Below are 18,501 nucleotides of genomic sequence, written 5' to 3'. Positions count from 1 at the left end.
AATCAGGAGAGCACGCGGCCGGTGTAATTGCAGCGAGATGACGCACGCACGCAATTGGCCACGACGCCGGTTCATTAAGTAAAAAGATGGAAGGGCTGACGGGCGCTCGCCGCCGCCGCTCGATGCATCGACCGGAGCCGTGTGCCATTTAGAGTCTGCTGCCCGCGGTGAAACGCACCCTCCCCTGGAGACCGTAAGCCATCAGCCCGGGGGGGGGGGGGGGTTCTGTCTCCAGCCCGCTGTGTGTGTTTGTAGTTGTGTGTGTGTTTGTAGTTGTGTGTGTGTGTGTGTGTGTGTGTGTGTGTGTTTATAAAGTCCTGATGAGAGCTCGTCTCCATAGACACTCTCCTGCCTGACTCCCGTCCCGCTTTGGATGCTGTTACCATGGTGAAGGTGTCAACAACAGTACCGTGTATGTTCTAATGTGCAGCCAAAACTTCCATTATAAAAAATATATATTTGTATTATGCATATTGTATATTTGTAGCAGAAGTACAATATGTATTTCTGCTTAATATTTCACACTACGTGATGCAATGTCCGTGCAAGCTGCTCTTTCACTCACTTCTGGCAATAATAAGAACTGTCTGAACACCTTTTTTTTATTAAATGATCTGATGATTTCATTCTTTCGTCTTTCCATCGACCTCGGCTCTCTTTTGTTAGTTCTGCGGTGTTTTGTTCACAATTAGCCGTGAGCTGCAGCAGCATCTTTTACCTCGAGTGCGCCATTCCTCACTGGACAGGAAAGCCTCATCTGTTTGGAAAAGACACTACAGAGAAAAGAGCATTGATTTCAGAAGAGGGAAGGATGGAGGGGGAGGGGAGGAGAGGAGGAGAGGAGGGGGGGGGGGGAGTAAGTATACGAGAAGAAGAGAAATTGGAAAAGCGAGGGAGAGACGAAGAAGAGGGAGAAAACAAAATGGGAGGGAGCTGGAGAGAAAGGCATGATAATGAGCCCTACCTCTGACACATCCTCCTGTTTCTATGGAGACCGAGGAGCCAATCGCGTGGCCCCGCCGAGGACCGTACTACTGAGCGCAGATGAGAGGGTGGAGAGAGGGGTACGCAGATGCCTCTCCTCTCGTGTTTTACGGGAGGCGGCGCAATCTCTCCAGTCGCTCTCCGTCAGGTCGCGTCCTCTCGCTTTTATTTTGTAGGAGCGGCAGCCTCCTCGGGCACTGGCACCAGTAAAGAAATACCCATCATCCGCCATACTGTGAAACATCAGTACTGAACAGATAGCTCCTTTTTTTTGTTTCTTGGCCACAACCACCACCTTCCTCCTTCTCCTCCATCCCCAGCCAACTCCCCCCCCCCCCCCCATCATCTCCCCCCCCCCCCCCCCCCCCCCCCCCCCCCCCCTCCACCAGCCGCCAGCCTCTTGGACGCTCCTCGTTACATCACACACACACACACACACACACACACACACACTGCTGTGTTTGTGACTGGGAGAGTGTGCGCACAGTCCCGCAGTCCCGTTGAGCAGCACACAGGATGGACAAGCCCAGCGTGTGGCGCGCCGTGGTCAGCAGCACGGACCCCCGGCGAACCCGAGACCCCGGGTCCCAATCCAGCAGACCGGGCTCCGCCATGGGTTATCGCCTCTACGACATGTGAGTAGCATGTTGTGCGTGTGAGCGTGCGCGTGTGTGTGGGATGGGGCGAGCGAGCGCCGGTGTAGCCGTCCCATTCATGGAGACGCCGTCGGTCGAGTGGGTGGAGGAGGAGGAGGAGGAGGAGGAGGAGGAGGAGGAAGAAAACAACGGCATCCACCTCTCCCACTGCCTATGCTGAGTCACCGATTGCATCCAGACCTTGCGCCGTCCTCTCGTGGTCCCTTCCTGGGCTCCTAGTAAACAACATCTCTCACCGGGGGAGGGAGGAGGAGGAGGGAGGGGGCGGGGGGGAAGGAAGGAAGGAACATGGCGTTTTTTATTATTTGTGTGAATGACATGCAAAGATTTGACCAAGGATGAATTAAAACCATGTGTCTTTCAGACGGGAGTAAAAACCTGAGCGCTGTTGAACGTGTGAAAACACAACAGAGCGGTGTGTGTGTGTGTGTGTGTGTGTGTGTGTGTGTGTGTGTGTGTGTGTGTGTGTGTGTGTGTGTGTGTGTGTGTGTGTGTGTGTGTGTGTGTGTGTGTGTGTGTGTGTGTGTGTGTGTGTGTGTGTGTGTGTGTGTGTGTGTGTGTGTGTGTGTGTGTGTGTGTGTGTGTGTGTGTGTGTGTGTGTGTGTGTGTGTGTGTGTGTGTGTGTGTGTGTGTATGAGTGATGGTTTTCTAGAGCCTCTGGTGGCTGAGAGGGAATGACTCATTTGTGGATGATGCTGTGACGGCTCTTACTGGGCACACGAGTTCCTCTCAGCTTCTGCTGCGTCCTCTTGTGTGATACAATGTGTGTGTGTGTGCGTGTGTGCGGCATTGCTAGTGTGTGTGTGTGTGTATGTAAAATGCGGCTGTGTCTGAGCCGATGAGTCCTCCAGTCTGTGTGGAAAGCTCGCGTCTACTTCAGTGTATCGTGTGTCAGATCTGCTGGGATGAACGGTGGATACAATTAAATTGTGTTTTTATTTTTGTGTTTTTTTTTGGTAGTGTACAAGTATTTCTGCTGAATAAGCGATAAGCGTTCCGCTACCTCCGCAGAGGCACATTTTAAGTTTTGTTTCCTTCGCTGTCGTGTGTGTGTGTGTGTGTGTGTGTGTGTGTGTGTTTGTTCGACCCCCGTACGTGTATCCGTGTACTGAACAGCTGGCGCATAACGTTGAGCTGAATTAGCCCGTCGTGTCACGATCTAATACCACACACACGGGGATCAATCATCTTTTAATGAACACGAGACCTTCACGGGTCTCCAGAGTCCTTCGCAGACCATGTGCAACCCGCCGACCCCCCCCTCCCCCCGCTGGCTTGAATCTTCCATGTTGTGCAGCACACGTGAACGCATGAATGCATCCCTCAGATTCTCTTGCTTTTAATCGGGTTTTTTTTTGTAGCTTGCATTAGAGGCAATCGAACATCTTTTTGTTTCCCGTACAGTTCTGAGGTCGCTGGCTGACGTCTCTCTCCTCCTTTCAGGTCCAAAGAGAGCTTTAAAACCACAGAAGGGTCACGTGACATGGCCGCGAGGCAGGAAGGCGAACGTGGGGGGGGGGGTGAAAATCGATGTTTTTTTTGTGAAACCAGTCGCCGTCGTCGTTATTGCGGGACGGAGGACATGTGCCTCGGATCGACACTAATGTGTCGGTTTGACTGGCTGTCACATGGACCGAGGCTCACGGCGGCCCGGGCCAGTGCTCCCTTTAATGAGGAGCTGGAGCGGGATGAGTCTGTTCTGTTGTAAATGTCATTTCATCACTGCTGGCAGCCCTGCCCCCCCCCCCCCCCCAGGACACGTTGTCTGATATGTGTATTTATAATAATAATATGAGTAATCATACCAGGTCAGTTAATGCGCTGCCAATGTGATAATCAAATTGACATGGACTTTGATGATAGTTTACTGGTGCAGAACAATGCACAGCAGGGAGAGAAACTGTATGTTTCACCTGCACATGCTTTAATTTATGAAATAATACACATCCAACCGATACTGGTTTTGCTAAGTCAACGGCCTGCAAAAAAAAAAAAAAACATGGATCTGCCCGGTGGATTCTCTGCACCAGTATTGCCGTCCAGCTCGGGCTTGTGCATTTAAAAAAAAATCAATAATAATCGCTTTCTACTAATATGCAAATGTTTGTAATTCCAGATCATGAAAGCTATATGTATTGGAGTTTATATGTGCACATCTTTTTTTCTTCTTCTCTTGGTATTACCTACGGCCCGTGACATTACCATCCAGGAGGTTTTCATCTCCGTGCATGGATTATTCCGTCTTCTCTCGGCACGCTGAATATGCAACGCTGCATGGACAAGGCGGCTAATAATCATCAATGGAATGGGGTTTGCACCCTTCATCTGGAGATAATGTCATGCGTTCTCACGGGGGGGGGGGGGGGGGGGGGCGTTCGTAGCAGCATGCCCATTTCAATTTTATTGGCCGAGAGACGGCACTTGTTCCGCGTGACGCCGGCGATGATGGGGGGGGGGGGGAAGGAGGGAAGGAGGGAAGGAGGGAGAGTGCGTCACCGGCACATTCCTTCACTTTGATCCTGAGCCGTTGTCTGAAGACCCGAGAGGACGACAACTGCCAGCTCCGCGGCTCCGGAAAAAAATATGCACCCGTATGGGACGCAGATACGACGCAATGCATGGCGCTGCCCGGCACATGGCACGCTTGTCAGTTCACATAGCATCAGTGGAAGAGGGAGGGGGGGGGGCAACTTAACACAGCTGGAAGTGAGTCACTACGTAAAGCAGGGTGCTGTGTGCATGTCTGGCTGCATAATAACCCTTCTGATTTGTCACTTTGTCTGAGAGCCTCGCTGCCACAAACGACGACAAGTGGACATGATTGTAGCCGTTGAAGCACTCGAGTCATCATAACTCGAGTCATTATTCCAAGCACTGTGTCGCTTATTCATTGATCTCTTCCTAATGGGTTCTTTTCATTCTTTTTACAAGAAAGTGGGACATTCTCCATTTCCACAAGGTTTCCTCTCTGGCTCCATCAATAATGTGTTGCAGACTAGAACAGACTGCAACATGGTCTCATCACGCGGCGGCGCGTTGATCGGAGAACGGGTGGCCTACTGTACCGATGCTACAGTAGCATTTTGGCTTTTGCACAAGCTTGGCACAGGCGGAGCGTCGCTCAGCTCCAAGGCGCTCTCATTTGCACACTTAACAACCTCCGCAGCTGGACATCTGTAGTCTGGCACGGAGTTTGCAGCTGGAGCTGCGTCCGCCGTGTGCGTCTCAGTGGGTCACAGTTTCCTCAGGGGAGTAGCTAGTGTCCGATGCATCCGCTGGGTTGAAATGGCCCATAATAAGCTCTTGCCTTTGCCAACAGCAACGTCAGAGACGGCGTTGGGGGGGGGGGGGGGGGGGCGCATCGGAGAAGAAGAAAAAGGATGCTCGTCTTCCAGAACATTTTGTTCCTCTGGCAAAAAAAAATAAAAATGACAGACAGACACACGAGGATGTGTTTGTCAGCAACAATATTGCGTAACAACCGACCGCACCGAGGTATCGCGAGGGTGTCGTCTCGCATGTTGTTTTCTTTATTTCCGTGTGGGTTTTTTTGTGTGTTGTTTTTTTTTTTTTTTCTTTCATGACTTTGGGATTTCTGTGTTCGTTTGCTTTAGACGAGACGCGTTAATCCCATCTGGGGGATTTGATACCGCGAGTCACAGTCACGTGTTAACATCGGCTCAGTTCTAAGCCCATTCACATCAAGAATAATAAAGAAGAACTTCTCTTTTACTTCAGACGAACGCAGCATGCCGCGTTGGACACGTGCGTCACATGTTCATCAGTTCTGTCACCCGGCCTATGGAAGGCCTTCGAGGTCGGACTCCACCTCCAAGCAGCCACAAAGAATTGTCTTCTTCTGTGTTTTTCTTTACATGTTTTAAAAATCTTTTCTTCTTGCTGTTGCCTTTCTGCTGGAGGAGTGAGTCTGCTGGTATTATGGATGTTCTCCCCACAGATGTGTCTTTCTCCCCACTCTAGTGTGAGATGTCGGAATGGGCCACTCCATTATCTGAGGTCTACCTTCTGCATGCATTCCTCTGGGGGAAATTTAATGTATTGCCGCAATGTGTCGCGTTGATGCGCTCTGAGGGGGAATCGGCCTGGATGTCACGCCCCCCGATCGCATCGGCTCACTTCCTCCCCGTGAGCTTTTGAGAAAGCACGGAAGCCGCTCCAATCTGCCACCAGGGGGCGAACTTTTCTAACACATCCTCTCAGGCGAAGGCCGTCCTTCACACAGAGCGTCCTTCACACAGAGCGTTCATGTACTCTGTACTCTGAATCCCACAACTTTGCCCCGCTCTTGTGATTTATGACGGTTATTATATCATGTGCTTGTCGCCTTTTTTAGTAATGGATCAGATTTGCAGGGAAGGCCTTACAAGAGGGAGTCAGGGTCGGGTGAAAAGAGGTTTTTAAATGATGTCGTTCGGGTCGGGGTTTTTTTGCGTGCACGACAGCCACCGGGCAAACAAGTGAATTTAATAACCTTCATCTTCTTGCACATCTGTATGAATACACATTCTTTCTCCAGCGTATTGCAGAATCCGAGAAGGACTCCCCGACGCTACGTCGCCCCTTTCTCTCGCATACAGAGGATTTTCTACAGCAGGCCTTTTTCTCTTTTTTTTTTCCTGTCGCTCGGAGCAGGTCATGGTGAAATCCTCAGGGCAGCTTATCGGTGGTTAACTGGGTTGACTGGGTCCCTGCACTGTAGTGCTCGATGCATGTCCGCGTCAGCGCGCCACAGTGTGATGCACCAGCAGCGACGTGTAAGACGTGTAAGAGCTTGTCAAACGAGGTCAGTTGTGATTGATGGCTGAGCGGTCTGTGGCGTCTCTTAGAGGCTGCTGACGATTCATATTGATCCACCTGCAGCGCGAGAGGCAGACATCTGTCACGTCTCCAAACAAACGCAGCTTCATGTGCGACCCCGTTTTCAATCAGTGACCTTGAGTGCGACCTCTGCGCCCGACATTGGCTTTCAGGGTTTTTTAAATTGGCATCACAGAGGTGGAAAAGAGACCTGGAGGCCGAGCGGCGCGAAGCACCGTTGTAACCATGGAGGTGAAGTCCCAAAACTAAGATGGAAAGAATGTTCTCTTGCCCACACTTTTATTGAGTAAATAGTCGTTTGAATGCACAAATCTGTCAAATGGATTTTCTCCACAAAGAATCGCACAAAAGCGCCACTTTAAATCTTAAAAAGTCGTAAAGAAGCACGTGAAATGTGTCTATCCATCTACCCGTTCGGTCCTCTCCTGTTGTGCTTGCACACGCGCCAACTAAGCTCTCAAATATTAGCCCCTTCACGTGTGCTTGAGTGGGAGCCACATTTTTTTTTCTTCTCGCCGGTTAATGCTGCAATAATTTGCTTCTTCTTTCCCTTTTTTTTTTGGCAGCCTCTCGAAAATGTTCTGCTCAAGTCGGGTTTCCAGCTGAAAGAAACCAGACTTTTTTTTTCTCCATCTGGCGTGAACCTCGGGAGTAAAATTCACGCTTTCAGAGAGCGATTTATTGTGCTGAGAACAATATGCAGTCTTGCACCTTGACACCGCGGCTTTCATCTCCAGCGTCATCCTCCATCGCTACATATTATATATCGATAATCTGCTCTGAATGCGTCTTTACTTTCCAGCAAATCGATGACGGACGTGACCACTGGAACCTGTCACGTAGCCAGAATGTGAAACGTCTTCATCGATGATAATTGAGATGAACGGATTAAAAGAAAGACGAAAACAAACTCCATCGGCGTGTGGTCACTTTTCCTGCGAGATCCCGGAGGCCCGAGTTGTGACAAAAGGCGGATGAATGTTGTGTAGATTTAATGAATTCCTTGGTGTCCCTGGCCGCTCACAGAGACTCTCAGTACGGCCTGTTGTGCTGCTCCCGTCCTTCTATATCTGGGCTCTGATTGTGCCAGGAGGTGTGTGAGAAGAGGCAGAAACAGATCTAACTTGTTGAAGTGTAAACACACACACACACACACACACACACACACATGTGTGTTTTTCTATTTGGGTGCTTGTGTTTGCATATGCAACTAGTTGTGTGTTTGTATATGCGGTATTTTCAGTGTCTTTGGACTCTTGACAGTGGCTGCATATTGATGAGAGCCCCCCCCCCCCCCTTTCCCCACACCCTCTTTTTCCCATGGCTGCTGGGACCGGGTGGCACTGCAGCGTGGCACTGCCTCTCAGGCACTGAAAGAGCAGCACTGTGCTTGTGTTCGAGTGCAGCGTCCCGTGTGTGTGTGTGTGTGTGTGTGTGTGTGTGTGTGTGTGTGTGTGTGTGTGTGTGTGTGTGTGTGTGTGTGTGTGTGTGTGTGTGTGTGTGTGTGTGTGTGTGTGTGTGTGTGTGTGTGTGTGTGTGTGTGTGTGTGTGTGTGTGTGTGTGTGTGTGTGTGTGTGTGTGTGTGTGTCCTGAGTCGCACGGCTCTGCAAGACGGGGTTGGACATGCCGGCTCGCTCTCTCGCCTCACAGAAAAGTCAATATTGCCGTCGCACCGTTCATATCTCAGCCACTCCGGTTTATGATTCGCTCTTATTAACCGTAACCGAGCATTTTTTTTTTACGAGCACTCGCGTTCAAGGGCTTCCGTGACCTCGATGAGTCGAGGGAAGCAACATCTACCCTTTTTTTTTTTCTCCTTCTTCTTTTTACTAAAACATGAGAGCCTCTCGAAGCTCATATTTATTTAAACAAAGCATGGGTATAAACTCGTGTGGTCATACAACATTGCAGCAGCCCCCCCCCCCCCCCCCCCCCCCTCCCCCCTCCCTCCCTCCCCGCTGGAAAGCCGATCCAATCGCAGGCCGCTCTGCCAGGGCTTCCATTTGAAGCTTCGGGTAGTACGCTAGTGTTGCCCCGGCAACCAGAATCGGCACATTTTCTGGGAGGTCCTGCGTGGATGGCAGCAGCTGTGAGAGGGAGACGGGAGAGAGAGAGAGAGAGAGAGAGGCAGAAGGGAGAAGGGGACCGGGATAGGAGGAGGTTCGGGGGTTTGACTGGGAGGAAAGGAGGAGAGAAGGAGGAGGAGGAAGTCTCCGTTGGAAAGTTTGTTCCTGCAGCGGAGGAGGAGACGGAGGCGGAGGCCATCGATGATCCCTGTTGGAACCCGGGGGGGGGGGTGGGGGATGAGGGTTCCTCTTTGCATCTGTGCTCCCACACAGTCCTCTCTACCTGTGCAGAGCTTTCAGTAGCCGTGACGTCTCGGAGGATCCTGGGCTTGATGCACTGTGTTCGAGGACCGGACTGACTCACTGACCTGGATCGGAGCTAAAAGAGAGCGACGGAGCGGCCGAAATAGAGCTCGAATTAGGGAGTTGGAGCTTTAATACCAGGGTCCAAACCGGTCCTGCAGAGAGGGTTCCTTGAAAGGCTTCCTGGTTTTTGGTGATGACTGAGACGGGTCCAGCAGCAATGTTGGTCTTTGCGGGTTAAAAAAAAAAAACACTCAGGCTGCCATCCGGGCTGGAGCCACCCGAGGAGGGACTGATCCCAGCTTTCCTGCCCCCTTTCGTGGTGCCATGGTGCTCTTTAACCGCGACGCGGCCCGTTGACCAGTCGGAAGCCGAGGATGTGGAAGTTCAAAGCGTTCTGCCTGGATTACTGGCACGTGCTGTGTTTGCACCCGCACAGCAACTTTTACAAGAGGTACGGGTTTTTTATTTTCTATGTTTTTTTTTTGTTTTTTTTTCGGATCGTTCGCGTTTTAAACAACTAGTAATTATCACCGCAATGCCGGTCGCCTTGTCCGTCCCCCAACATTTAGAAAAAAAAACGTGAAGCAGACTCCAGAATGAGTTCATCAAAGCTCATTTACGCCGTTCTGCACGCCGGCGTTTACTGCAGAGAGGCGCCAGAGAGCGTGAGAGCACGAACCGCTATCGATCCGTCACGGCCAATCAGGTCGCGGCGGTTTATTCTGTGGACGCACTCGGTGAAAGTAACTCGGCACTCTGGGAAAAAAAAAAGATCTTGTTTGTGTCTGCTGAGCCGGCTGTGACTCAACCCCCTTCATCCCCCCCCCCCCGCTGTCCCACTGGGACCTCTCCTCGTTCACCTTTTCACATCATCTGTGCTTCAAGGGTGGCAATCAGTTTTTTTATTTATGTTTTCTGGGATTTATTCACACACACACACACACACACACACACACACACACACACACACACACCACGCCAATCATGTCACCTGGCATCAGAGGATGCAAGATATGTAACTGCTTGAACATCACGACTGCCCTTTTCTTTTGAACCTATTCGAGGTTTTACCAATGAGGTATGCTTTTTATTTATTTAATTTTTTTTAGCAGCTTCCAGGTAGGCAGTGTTAAAAAGGTGCACACACACACACACGGTATCTTATTATTTTTGGGGCGGTCAATCTGCATTTCAAGCGGGCAATTTGAGCTTCGAATGAGTGTAGTTCCCTCGCTCCTCTGCAACATGCATAACTCGGATGCAGTGGAGCAGACGAGACACTGTTTTGGTTCTCACTTTCCTTTTTTCGTGCGGCGGCCCCGCAGATGTTTGATGTCTGGATCCGAAGCGAGAGTCTCGGTGTGAAGACGCTGATCCTGTACCTGTGAAATCCAAAGCGCACGCACCCGCCGTCACACACACACACACACACACACGTAAAAACACACACGGTTTGTCATCAAGCACTAGAATACACTGAAGGTGAGGAATCGCAGTATGTCCGTGATTCATTAATATTGCATCAGCTGGCAACTGTTTGAATTTAGGCTTCAGGGACCCCCCCCCCCCCCTTCCCCCAAGCTGATGGTGCAATACCACACGCTGTGATATAATTGTCATCTTTTTTTTTTAGTCAGATTCTTTTGATTGAAGTGCAGCGTTGCAAAATCAGATGTTCAGAAGGTCTACTGGGTTTTAAAATAATTCACAACATGTTTTTTGCTAGTGACTCAGGGCCGGCTGTCGATTTCTTTTTCCTCCTCCTTCTTCTTCTTCTTCTTCTTCTTCTTCTTCTTCTTCTTCTTCTTCTTTTCTTTCTATTTCCGTGTCTGATCCCAGCAGAGTTCCTGGAATATCGCGGTCATTCGAGGGGGGGGGGGGGGCGTAACTCATTACATCGCTCCTGGCTCCAGCGTGTTAACGCCGGTCGCGTCCCGGGAACCCGAGAGCGTGTCGTTAAAAAAGAAAAAAAAAAAAGCCGAAGGTCAGCGCAGTAACTCAAAAACAAGCCATCTCGCCCAGCTGCTGAACTGGGACTCACCCTCCCCTCCTGCGTGGCCTTCCCATTGAGAGCGGGTGTGATTGTTGGACACGTGCCCACCGCGTATCACCGTGCACACAGGGACCCTGAGAGGGTGCTCGTCCCACCTCTCCATCTATATCTCTCTCTCTCTCTCTCTTCCAGTCGCTTCACAGGCCCTGCCCATCACCATCGGGGAGCAGAGCAGCAGATGAGTAAAAGGAACAAAAACAAAGGGGGGGAGGAGGTGTCTGCAGAGAGCAAGAAAGAGGACTGGCGCTTCGTTGTGGGTGGGGAGAGCCTTTTTTTTGTTATTAAAGAAGAGGGATGGCTTTTCTTCCGCCATACGTCCGTGGGCCTTTACCTTACTTGGTCATCAAGCGGCTCGCTGGAGCAGCAACTCGGAGCCCGACATAAAACTGGGGCCGGGGGGTGAGAGAGAGAGAGAGAGAGAGAGAGAGAAACTTTTTAGAAGAAGAAAAAAAACAAAACACTAACTTTAACAGCGAAAGAATGAACTCCTCTGCGTGTTTTTCCATGGAAAGCGGAGGATGTGGGGTGTAATTTGTGGTCGAGAAGGGAGTGAGCACAGACTGTACTTTTGGTGGCTCTTTTAGGAGGGTGGGAGTCACAGTTTGTGTGTGTGTTTTTTAACCCCCCCCCCCCCCCATACCATGCGCGCGCTCTCTTCGGGCATGTCTGATGCCTCCCGGTGATGTCACCGCCATGTGGAATGCCATGTGGAAGTACTGCATCAACAGCCGGACGATAAGGTAGGAGAAAGGGGGCTCGCCGCCTGGCTCGGATTGGCGGGGCGGCTTTTTAAGTGGCGGTTGCCGTTGCCGACCGACCGCGGCGGTGGCGGCGGCGGCCTCCGCAGATATTTCTGACGTTTTCCAAACCGATCGAATGAAATTCCTGTACTGATGGTTTCCTGTCCAGAACCACGGCCATATATATATATATATATATATATATATATATATATATATATATATATTGTCGCTGGCTCGCAGAGGTCTGAAAAAGGGCAGACGTTGAACGTTGAAGACCATTTTTTTTTTTTCGAGGTCCACTTTATCAAGGACGTGTCTTCGATAATAAAAGCTTAGGAATAATCTGGCCATTGTTCTCGCGTCTCTCTTAAGTCTTTTATTGTCGTTCGACTTTGTCTCTGCAGCAGAAAAATTGTCCTCGGGACGTTTCAGGATTCAAAATCTGTCTTTCTGGATGGAAACCAGGACAAATATGAAGCATTATTCTGTATTACAGACACAACGTTTATGTGGACCAGATGGTTATTTTTCCCTCACTGGCAGGAAAAGCAAATATTCAGCCAAACATTGTGTCTCTGTTTACCTCTGACCATTGTAATTTATTTTTTTTAATTTATTTTATAGATAAAAATCTGTTAATAATATATTGCCAAAAATATTATAATAAATATTAAACGTCATTATGTTATTATTCATCTTAATGTTCTTCTTATTATTTTTATAGATAACATTATCAACAATTCTACTATTTCCAGAAGTTTATAAAAAAAATTCTTAATCACTTAAATCGTTCTTTATTGTAATCGTGCAATTTTTTTTTATTAATGAAAGGGTACAATTAGGCTACATTTATAACAAGTGGGCGGGTTCTAGGCTCTGATTGGCCTACGTTTAGTCAGTAGCTGCCAAAGAAACGAGCTTCTCCTCACTCGTCCAGTCCTTAGATGCCCCCTCTATCCTCATACATCCCCCTCCCCTCATTCCTGGATGGAACAATGTTGACTCAATGAGTGAATGCCAACCTGCTCCATGTCTGAGAGACTAAAGCAGCGAGGCGGGGGGGGGGGTTCATCCCCGAGGAGGGGACTGAGGAACCCAGTAGCAGTGACACCCGACACTCACCAGGGTGCATCTGATATGACTCTGGTTCTGCGTGTGAGTCGAGCGCATTACTTATTCAATGTTGCCCAGAACCTTGGAGCTCGTCGCCGGTGCCTCCTCGTCCCACAGTGGATCTCCGTGGGACCGAGTAGAGGAGCTTCACTTGTAGGTAAATGAACTCCAATGAACTAAACTGTAGAGCGGGCGCTGACCCCCTTGAGGTCTCCTGCTCTGGTACGCTGGCTATATGACAAGTGAAGTCCTCTTTTTATTTTAGGGGGCTGCTTGTAATGGAAAAGCAGCAACCTGCCAAAGCGAGCTTGCAGTTCCACTGTGGCGAGTTGCAAAAAAAAGAAAAAAGAAATAGTCTCCGGGGTGGAAAAAGCTTAGACGTGTCTCAGTGTCAGGAGGATGACGACGACGACGATGATGATGATGAAGAGCTCCAGTTGCAGTTAAGCCTCAACAGAAGGGCGGACTGGTGTTCTCGACCTTGACTCGCTGCTGGATAGATTCATAAGTAATGTTCCCCTTTTTGGAATTATAGCACTCGTCTATAAAAGACGTTGACCACAGTCACACCGGCTGCTGCCGAGTCCCAAAAGTAGGTGTTCAGAGTGGATCCGCCATGTGTCCGATGGCATGTTATTATGTACTAAATGCGTATCCAGTGGAAAATATGTTTACACTGCATCCCTATTATCCTCAGGCTTTTGCCATTGGCTTGCCTCCACAGTCAGGGTGCATCATTATGGATGTTTGTTTGTTTGTTTGTGCCCCCATGACCAGAAAAAGGGGCCTCCTATGTGTTTTGTGCTTTCGGTTTACAGCATCTAAGCTTTACTTTGCATCTAAAGCACTTTGATGTCCACGCTGCTGAAGATCCCTTCATCTCCATGTATCACCTTTTTAAGAAGTAGTGGCTGTCTGCGGTGTGCCTGTGGCTGAACACGTGATCGCTGGCGGTGATAAACGTGCTAACGCTTGTGTGGCGGCCGGAGAATAAACGACAGTCTCGCTGCCTCTTCAGCTCCCAGTGCTGCAGGGTCGCAGCGCGGTGGGAGAATATATTTGGGAACGCTGCCTCCGCTGCTCTCGTTTTTTAAGCTGTGCACGGCGTTTTTGAAATGCTAATCGTCCCGAGGAAGACGGTTTGTTTACTCTAATGCTCGAGAATGGCGCCCTCTGGGGAGAGGGAGAGAAGGAGAGAGAGAGAGAGAGATCTTCACGGTCCGGGGTGTTTACCGAGGTGTCTGATGGGAGGGAGGGAGGGGTGGGGTGGGGGGGGGGGATGCATATGGTGCAGCCCAAATGAAGATGCATGCGCGAGGAAAAAAAATGGTCACATATTTGTTGTGCACTCATTATGATTTAAAGCGTGGACAAAAATACTCGTTGCCCTCCTCTGCTCTTGGGACGCGGCCGCCGTCGCCTTCTGTTGCCGTTACTCTACTTTTGATGGCACGTTCCTTTTTTGCATCTCTTCACAGAGCCTGCAGAATAATGAGGGCGTGTGCTGCATTAACTTATGTAATGGGGAGCGAGAGGAGGGGCGGGACTAGGGGGGGGGGGGGGGGGGGGGGGGGGGGGGGGGGGGGGGGGGGGGGGGGGAAGAGAGTGGAGGAGGAGGAGGGGACGAAGAGAAGAGTGATGAGCTCATGCTGCTGCACTGCAGCTCTTCTACACAAACTCTGCACCTCGTGCACACGCACACACGCAGTCTCGGTGTGTGTGTGTGTGTGTGTGTGTGTGTGTGTGTGTGTGTGTGTGTGCGCGCGCTCACTTCCTTGATTTGATTCGCATGCAGATGCGTACGCGCATGTAGAGACGGGCTCGTTAATGCATGCATCTCTCGTGCACGCTGTCCTGCCCCCCTCCCCCCTCCCCTCCCTCCCTCAGGTTGCTAATTGCTGCTAATCCACCGATTCCTGCCAGTGACAAAGTGCACCCTCGTTATCCGGAGTGTGTTTTTGATTTATGCCAGAAGTGAGCGAGGTGGGGTCGGGGTCAGAGGAGGGAGTGGATGATGACATTTTACTCTCTATAAACCGAGAGCGTTCCCTTTGGGGTGCTTTTCACACTCTTGTCTCGGCCAAGAGGTGAATAAGTGGATGAAATACCGCTCTTGGCAGAAGACTAAATATTAGAACATAAACGTGCCGGATTCTATCATGATGTCGCGGGTGATTTGTAGCAACCGCTGGCAGAGGGGGGGGGGGGAAATGAATTGTCGGTATAGTATGTGGCTCTATTATTTAAGGCTCATGAACAGCTGAATTTGATTCATACATTTTTTTTTGCAAGCCTTGCACGGATGGAGCCCGTGTTCTGAAATGAGCACATGATGGTGAAAGTGCCACGCTGTCAGGGAGGCTGGGACTGGCGGGTAAACAGTCATTAAAGTTGAATGTTGTTCCTGATTGGACTAATTGCTCTGAGGTGTGTGTGTGTGTGTGTGTGTGTGTGTGTGTGTGTGTGTGTGTGTGTGTGTGTGTGTGTGTGTGTGTGTGTGTGTGTGTGTGTGTGTGTGTGTGTGTGTGTGTGTGTGTGTGTGTGTGTGTGTGTGTGTGTGTGTGTGTGTGTGTGTGTGTGTGTGTGTGTGTGTGTGTGTGTCTATATATGTCTATATAGCAGACGTCTATATATCTTCTAACCTGACGGACAGTGCATTTCTTCTTCTCCTCCTTCTTCTTCTTCTTCTTCTTCTTCTTCTCTCAGCCTTCGCCCGTTGCCTTGACAACTGGCCTCTCCAGATCTGTGCACGTGCATGCAATTGTGATGAGTCCAGGCGGCGTCCTCGGAGACGCATCAAACGTGGGTATCACTCAAAAGGGTCACGTGACTCATCATCATTCAAACAGAAGGGTTCATTCACGCCCGTACGGATATCGTCTGCCCGTATCGATTTCATTTCTCCAGACTGGCGGGCAGGAGTTGAATTATTGATTCATGTCATTGCCGCTACTTTTTTTTAAATTTTTTTTTTTTTTTACATCCTGTATCGCGTACGGGCCTTTTGTACTCTTAACTAAATGCCACTCCGGGGCTGGGATTGAAGAAGTAATTTCTCACAAATGAGAGCAGGAGATGAAACCCGTCTCCTCACGTGGACCCGAAAGCATGTCGTCCTGCAGCTTCAATGAGCTCCCTCGGGACCTGCAGAATAACTCCTCTCCCTCCCTCCTCTCCGTATAGCCATTGCTCTCACTTCCCCCCCCCCCCCTCCCACTGCTGCTCCACTTTACATTAACTTCCTTCCTTGGCCCCCCTCTTGATAAAGTCGAGTGGGAGAGTCTTTTGATCAATCCCTAAATCCTCAGATCGGTGTTGACTGTAAACTAGCACCATCTGTTGGTAGAGGAACGGAACTGCATTCTCGTGTGAATCCATGCAATTTAATTTTTTTTCATAAAGAAGCTTCACTTCAAATCAGTCAATTCTGACGTGAGTAAGTCAAGGGTCAGAGAGCTAAGTCATTAGACAATGTGGGATATATATATATATATATATATATATATATATATATATATATATATATATATATATATATATATATATGCTTTTAAGGCCGTGCGTTGCCCCGGTGTCCCACAAGAGGCAGCTGCAGCCTGTTTTTACTGGCTTTCCTCCCAGATAGAAGCTTTTTAGATTTTACTTAAAACAGTTCTGATGTAATCATCATCATCATCCTCATCATCGTCGTTTTTGATGGAGAGAGAGAGAGAAAGAGAAAAAAGTATATTACTTTCAAGTAGGAATGACTCACAAATTCTGTTTTATAAAATATGTGGCGCAACAAAGAGGAGAGAAAGTCTGGCCCACAGTTTTATTTGTTATCTAAAGGGCACAGTTTTAACAGTCCCTACTTAAAACTTCTCTGTGGATTATTCTGAGTATATACACAGATTTTGTTGTTGTTTCTTTATTTTGGGGACTCTGAGTGCCACATAGTCCCATCATATCGGAGAGAAGGCCGACATCTCCCAGACTAGGCAACCAACGCCAAAACAATCCAGACTGATAAGTGATTTGGGGTGACCTGTCCCTTTAAATCATGGGAAAGCCTCTCCGCCAAGTGTGTGCTCATTTCTGAGAATCCTGCAGTATTGACATGTTTTCCATCAGCCTCGGCCCGACTGGAGCGAACCGGCCTGAGCAGAGTAAACACGGGAGAGCTGGAAGTCTGCGGGACGGCGAAGTTCCACAGCGCCGCTCGCAGATGCAGCGTCAGCACACACACACACACACACACACACACACACACACACACATCCTGTCCTCTCCCTCTGTTTTATCACGAGGTTTGGGCTGATTTTTTCACCTGTTTATGTTTGACTATGTAACACGATATGAATCACATTCTGATATGAAGATTGTTAGATGACCTGTTATCTAACGGGGTCATTTTTGGATTGTGCTCGAGCTGTCCGAGGACACGTTCCCCCCCCCCCCCCCCCCCCCCCCCCAAAAAACCCAAACAACCGGTGACCTTGCAGGGCTGCAACGTGCAGGCTCCGTACACGTCCTCACTGAACCATAGACACCAACACAGCAGCTGAATAAATGGTCACAGAGAGAAATTTTAGGGGGGTGGTGGTGACAACGAGAGGACAGCTGACTAGAAAGAGAGATTCAAAGAAAGAGTTTGGCCGTGAGTGAGGCAAGGGGGGAGGGGGCCTCCTCCTCCTCCTCCTCCTCCTCTCATCGGCGTTTAGGGGAATGTGCTGATTAGTGGAGACTAGATCATCAGATGGAGGTTCCCGGTCTCCTGCGCCCGACACTTCCAGTCTAGCTTCTCCCTCAGCGACCACGGCCAACTCACCTTTTCACTGGCAATTTGTCATCAGAGCCACCGGACGTCTCGTTTCCGACCCCCCCCCCTTCCGGAGACAGATGTGTGGAGGTGGGTGGCGTGTGCTCAGGTGTGTGTGTGTGTGTGTGTGTGTGTGTGTGTGCGTGTGTGTGTGTGTGTCTTCTGTCGAGGAGACGGCAGCTGTTTACGTTGTCAGACTCTGCAGGTGTGTGGTGAGCTGCTGTGTGTGTGTGTGTGTGTGTCTGTGTGTGTGAAAGGAGAAAAAATGATTTAATAACCAACCATTTGGATCAATTGTTTGTCATTTATCTTTTCTCCAGCTTCTTGAGTGCGAGCATTTTGTGTGTTGTACCGAGGGAAAGGGGGGGGGGGGGTTAGTAAAGAGTTGTTGGTAGTAAAGAGTTGTTGTGTTATTATCTGTTCCTCTTTTTGAGAGCCATGTGTGTAATTTTCCAGCTGCTGTATGAACCACAGAACACTTTGTAGCCCTTTAGCGTTGTGTCCTCCCCCTCTCAGCACATTCCTGCCGATTGTCCCGCTCATGTCGAGCATCCTGTTGGCATCTATTCAACAGGAACCTATAGCAGGACCTCCGATGGACTGCCCCCCCCCCCCCCCCAAGAGTGTGGTGGTGGAGAGAATACAAAGATGCACTGTACTCGATGCAGCCCCCCCCGATGTGTTTCATCACTAAAAAACACAAAGTAATCGCCAACAGAAAAGAAAACGCCGAAACTGGCTTTTCTGGGGTGTATACGCTCCTTAAGACTCTAAACCCTGAACAGATGTTTAGTGTGGGGGGGGGGGGGGGGGGGGCATGCATCGAGTACAGTGCAGTGGGGGGGGGGGGGGGGGGGGGGCAGCGGTCACTAAAGTAAACCCGTCACACTCGGCCCTCTTGTGTAGCTCTTAGAGCTCCGTTCCCAAGGCGTGGACAGAT

The 18,501-nt window shown here is 49.8% G+C and overlaps 1 protein-coding gene across 6 annotated transcripts in view; it reads left to right on the top strand.

Annotated features, from left to right (window-relative positions):
- Window positions 1-18,501, top strand: part of LOC117733928 (IQ motif and SEC7 domain-containing protein 1-like) — a 71,071-nt gene that overhangs the window by 27,919 nt on the left and 24,651 nt on the right. Inside the window, exon 1 of one of the 6 annotated variants that reach the window (XM_034537874.1) lies at window positions 1,579-1,619. The exons of the other annotated variants lie outside the window; for them this stretch is intronic. Coding sequence (XP_034393765.1) covers window positions 1,597-1,619 — 23 coding nt within the window. The 5' untranslated portion in view covers window positions 1,579-1,596. Of the gene's footprint in view, window positions 1-1,578; window positions 1,620-18,501 lie in introns of those variants that run through there. 6 annotated transcript variants of the gene reach the window in all.

Source organism: Cyclopterus lumpus, chromosome 7, assembly GCF_009769545.1.
Source record: "Cyclopterus lumpus isolate fCycLum1 chromosome 7, fCycLum1.pri, whole genome shotgun sequence".
NCBI classification, from domain to species: Eukaryota; Metazoa; Chordata; class Actinopteri; order Perciformes; family Cyclopteridae; genus Cyclopterus; species Cyclopterus lumpus.
The sequence above is the reverse complement of the archived record's forward strand: the minus strand, read 5'-3'. Positions and strand labels throughout refer to the sequence as shown.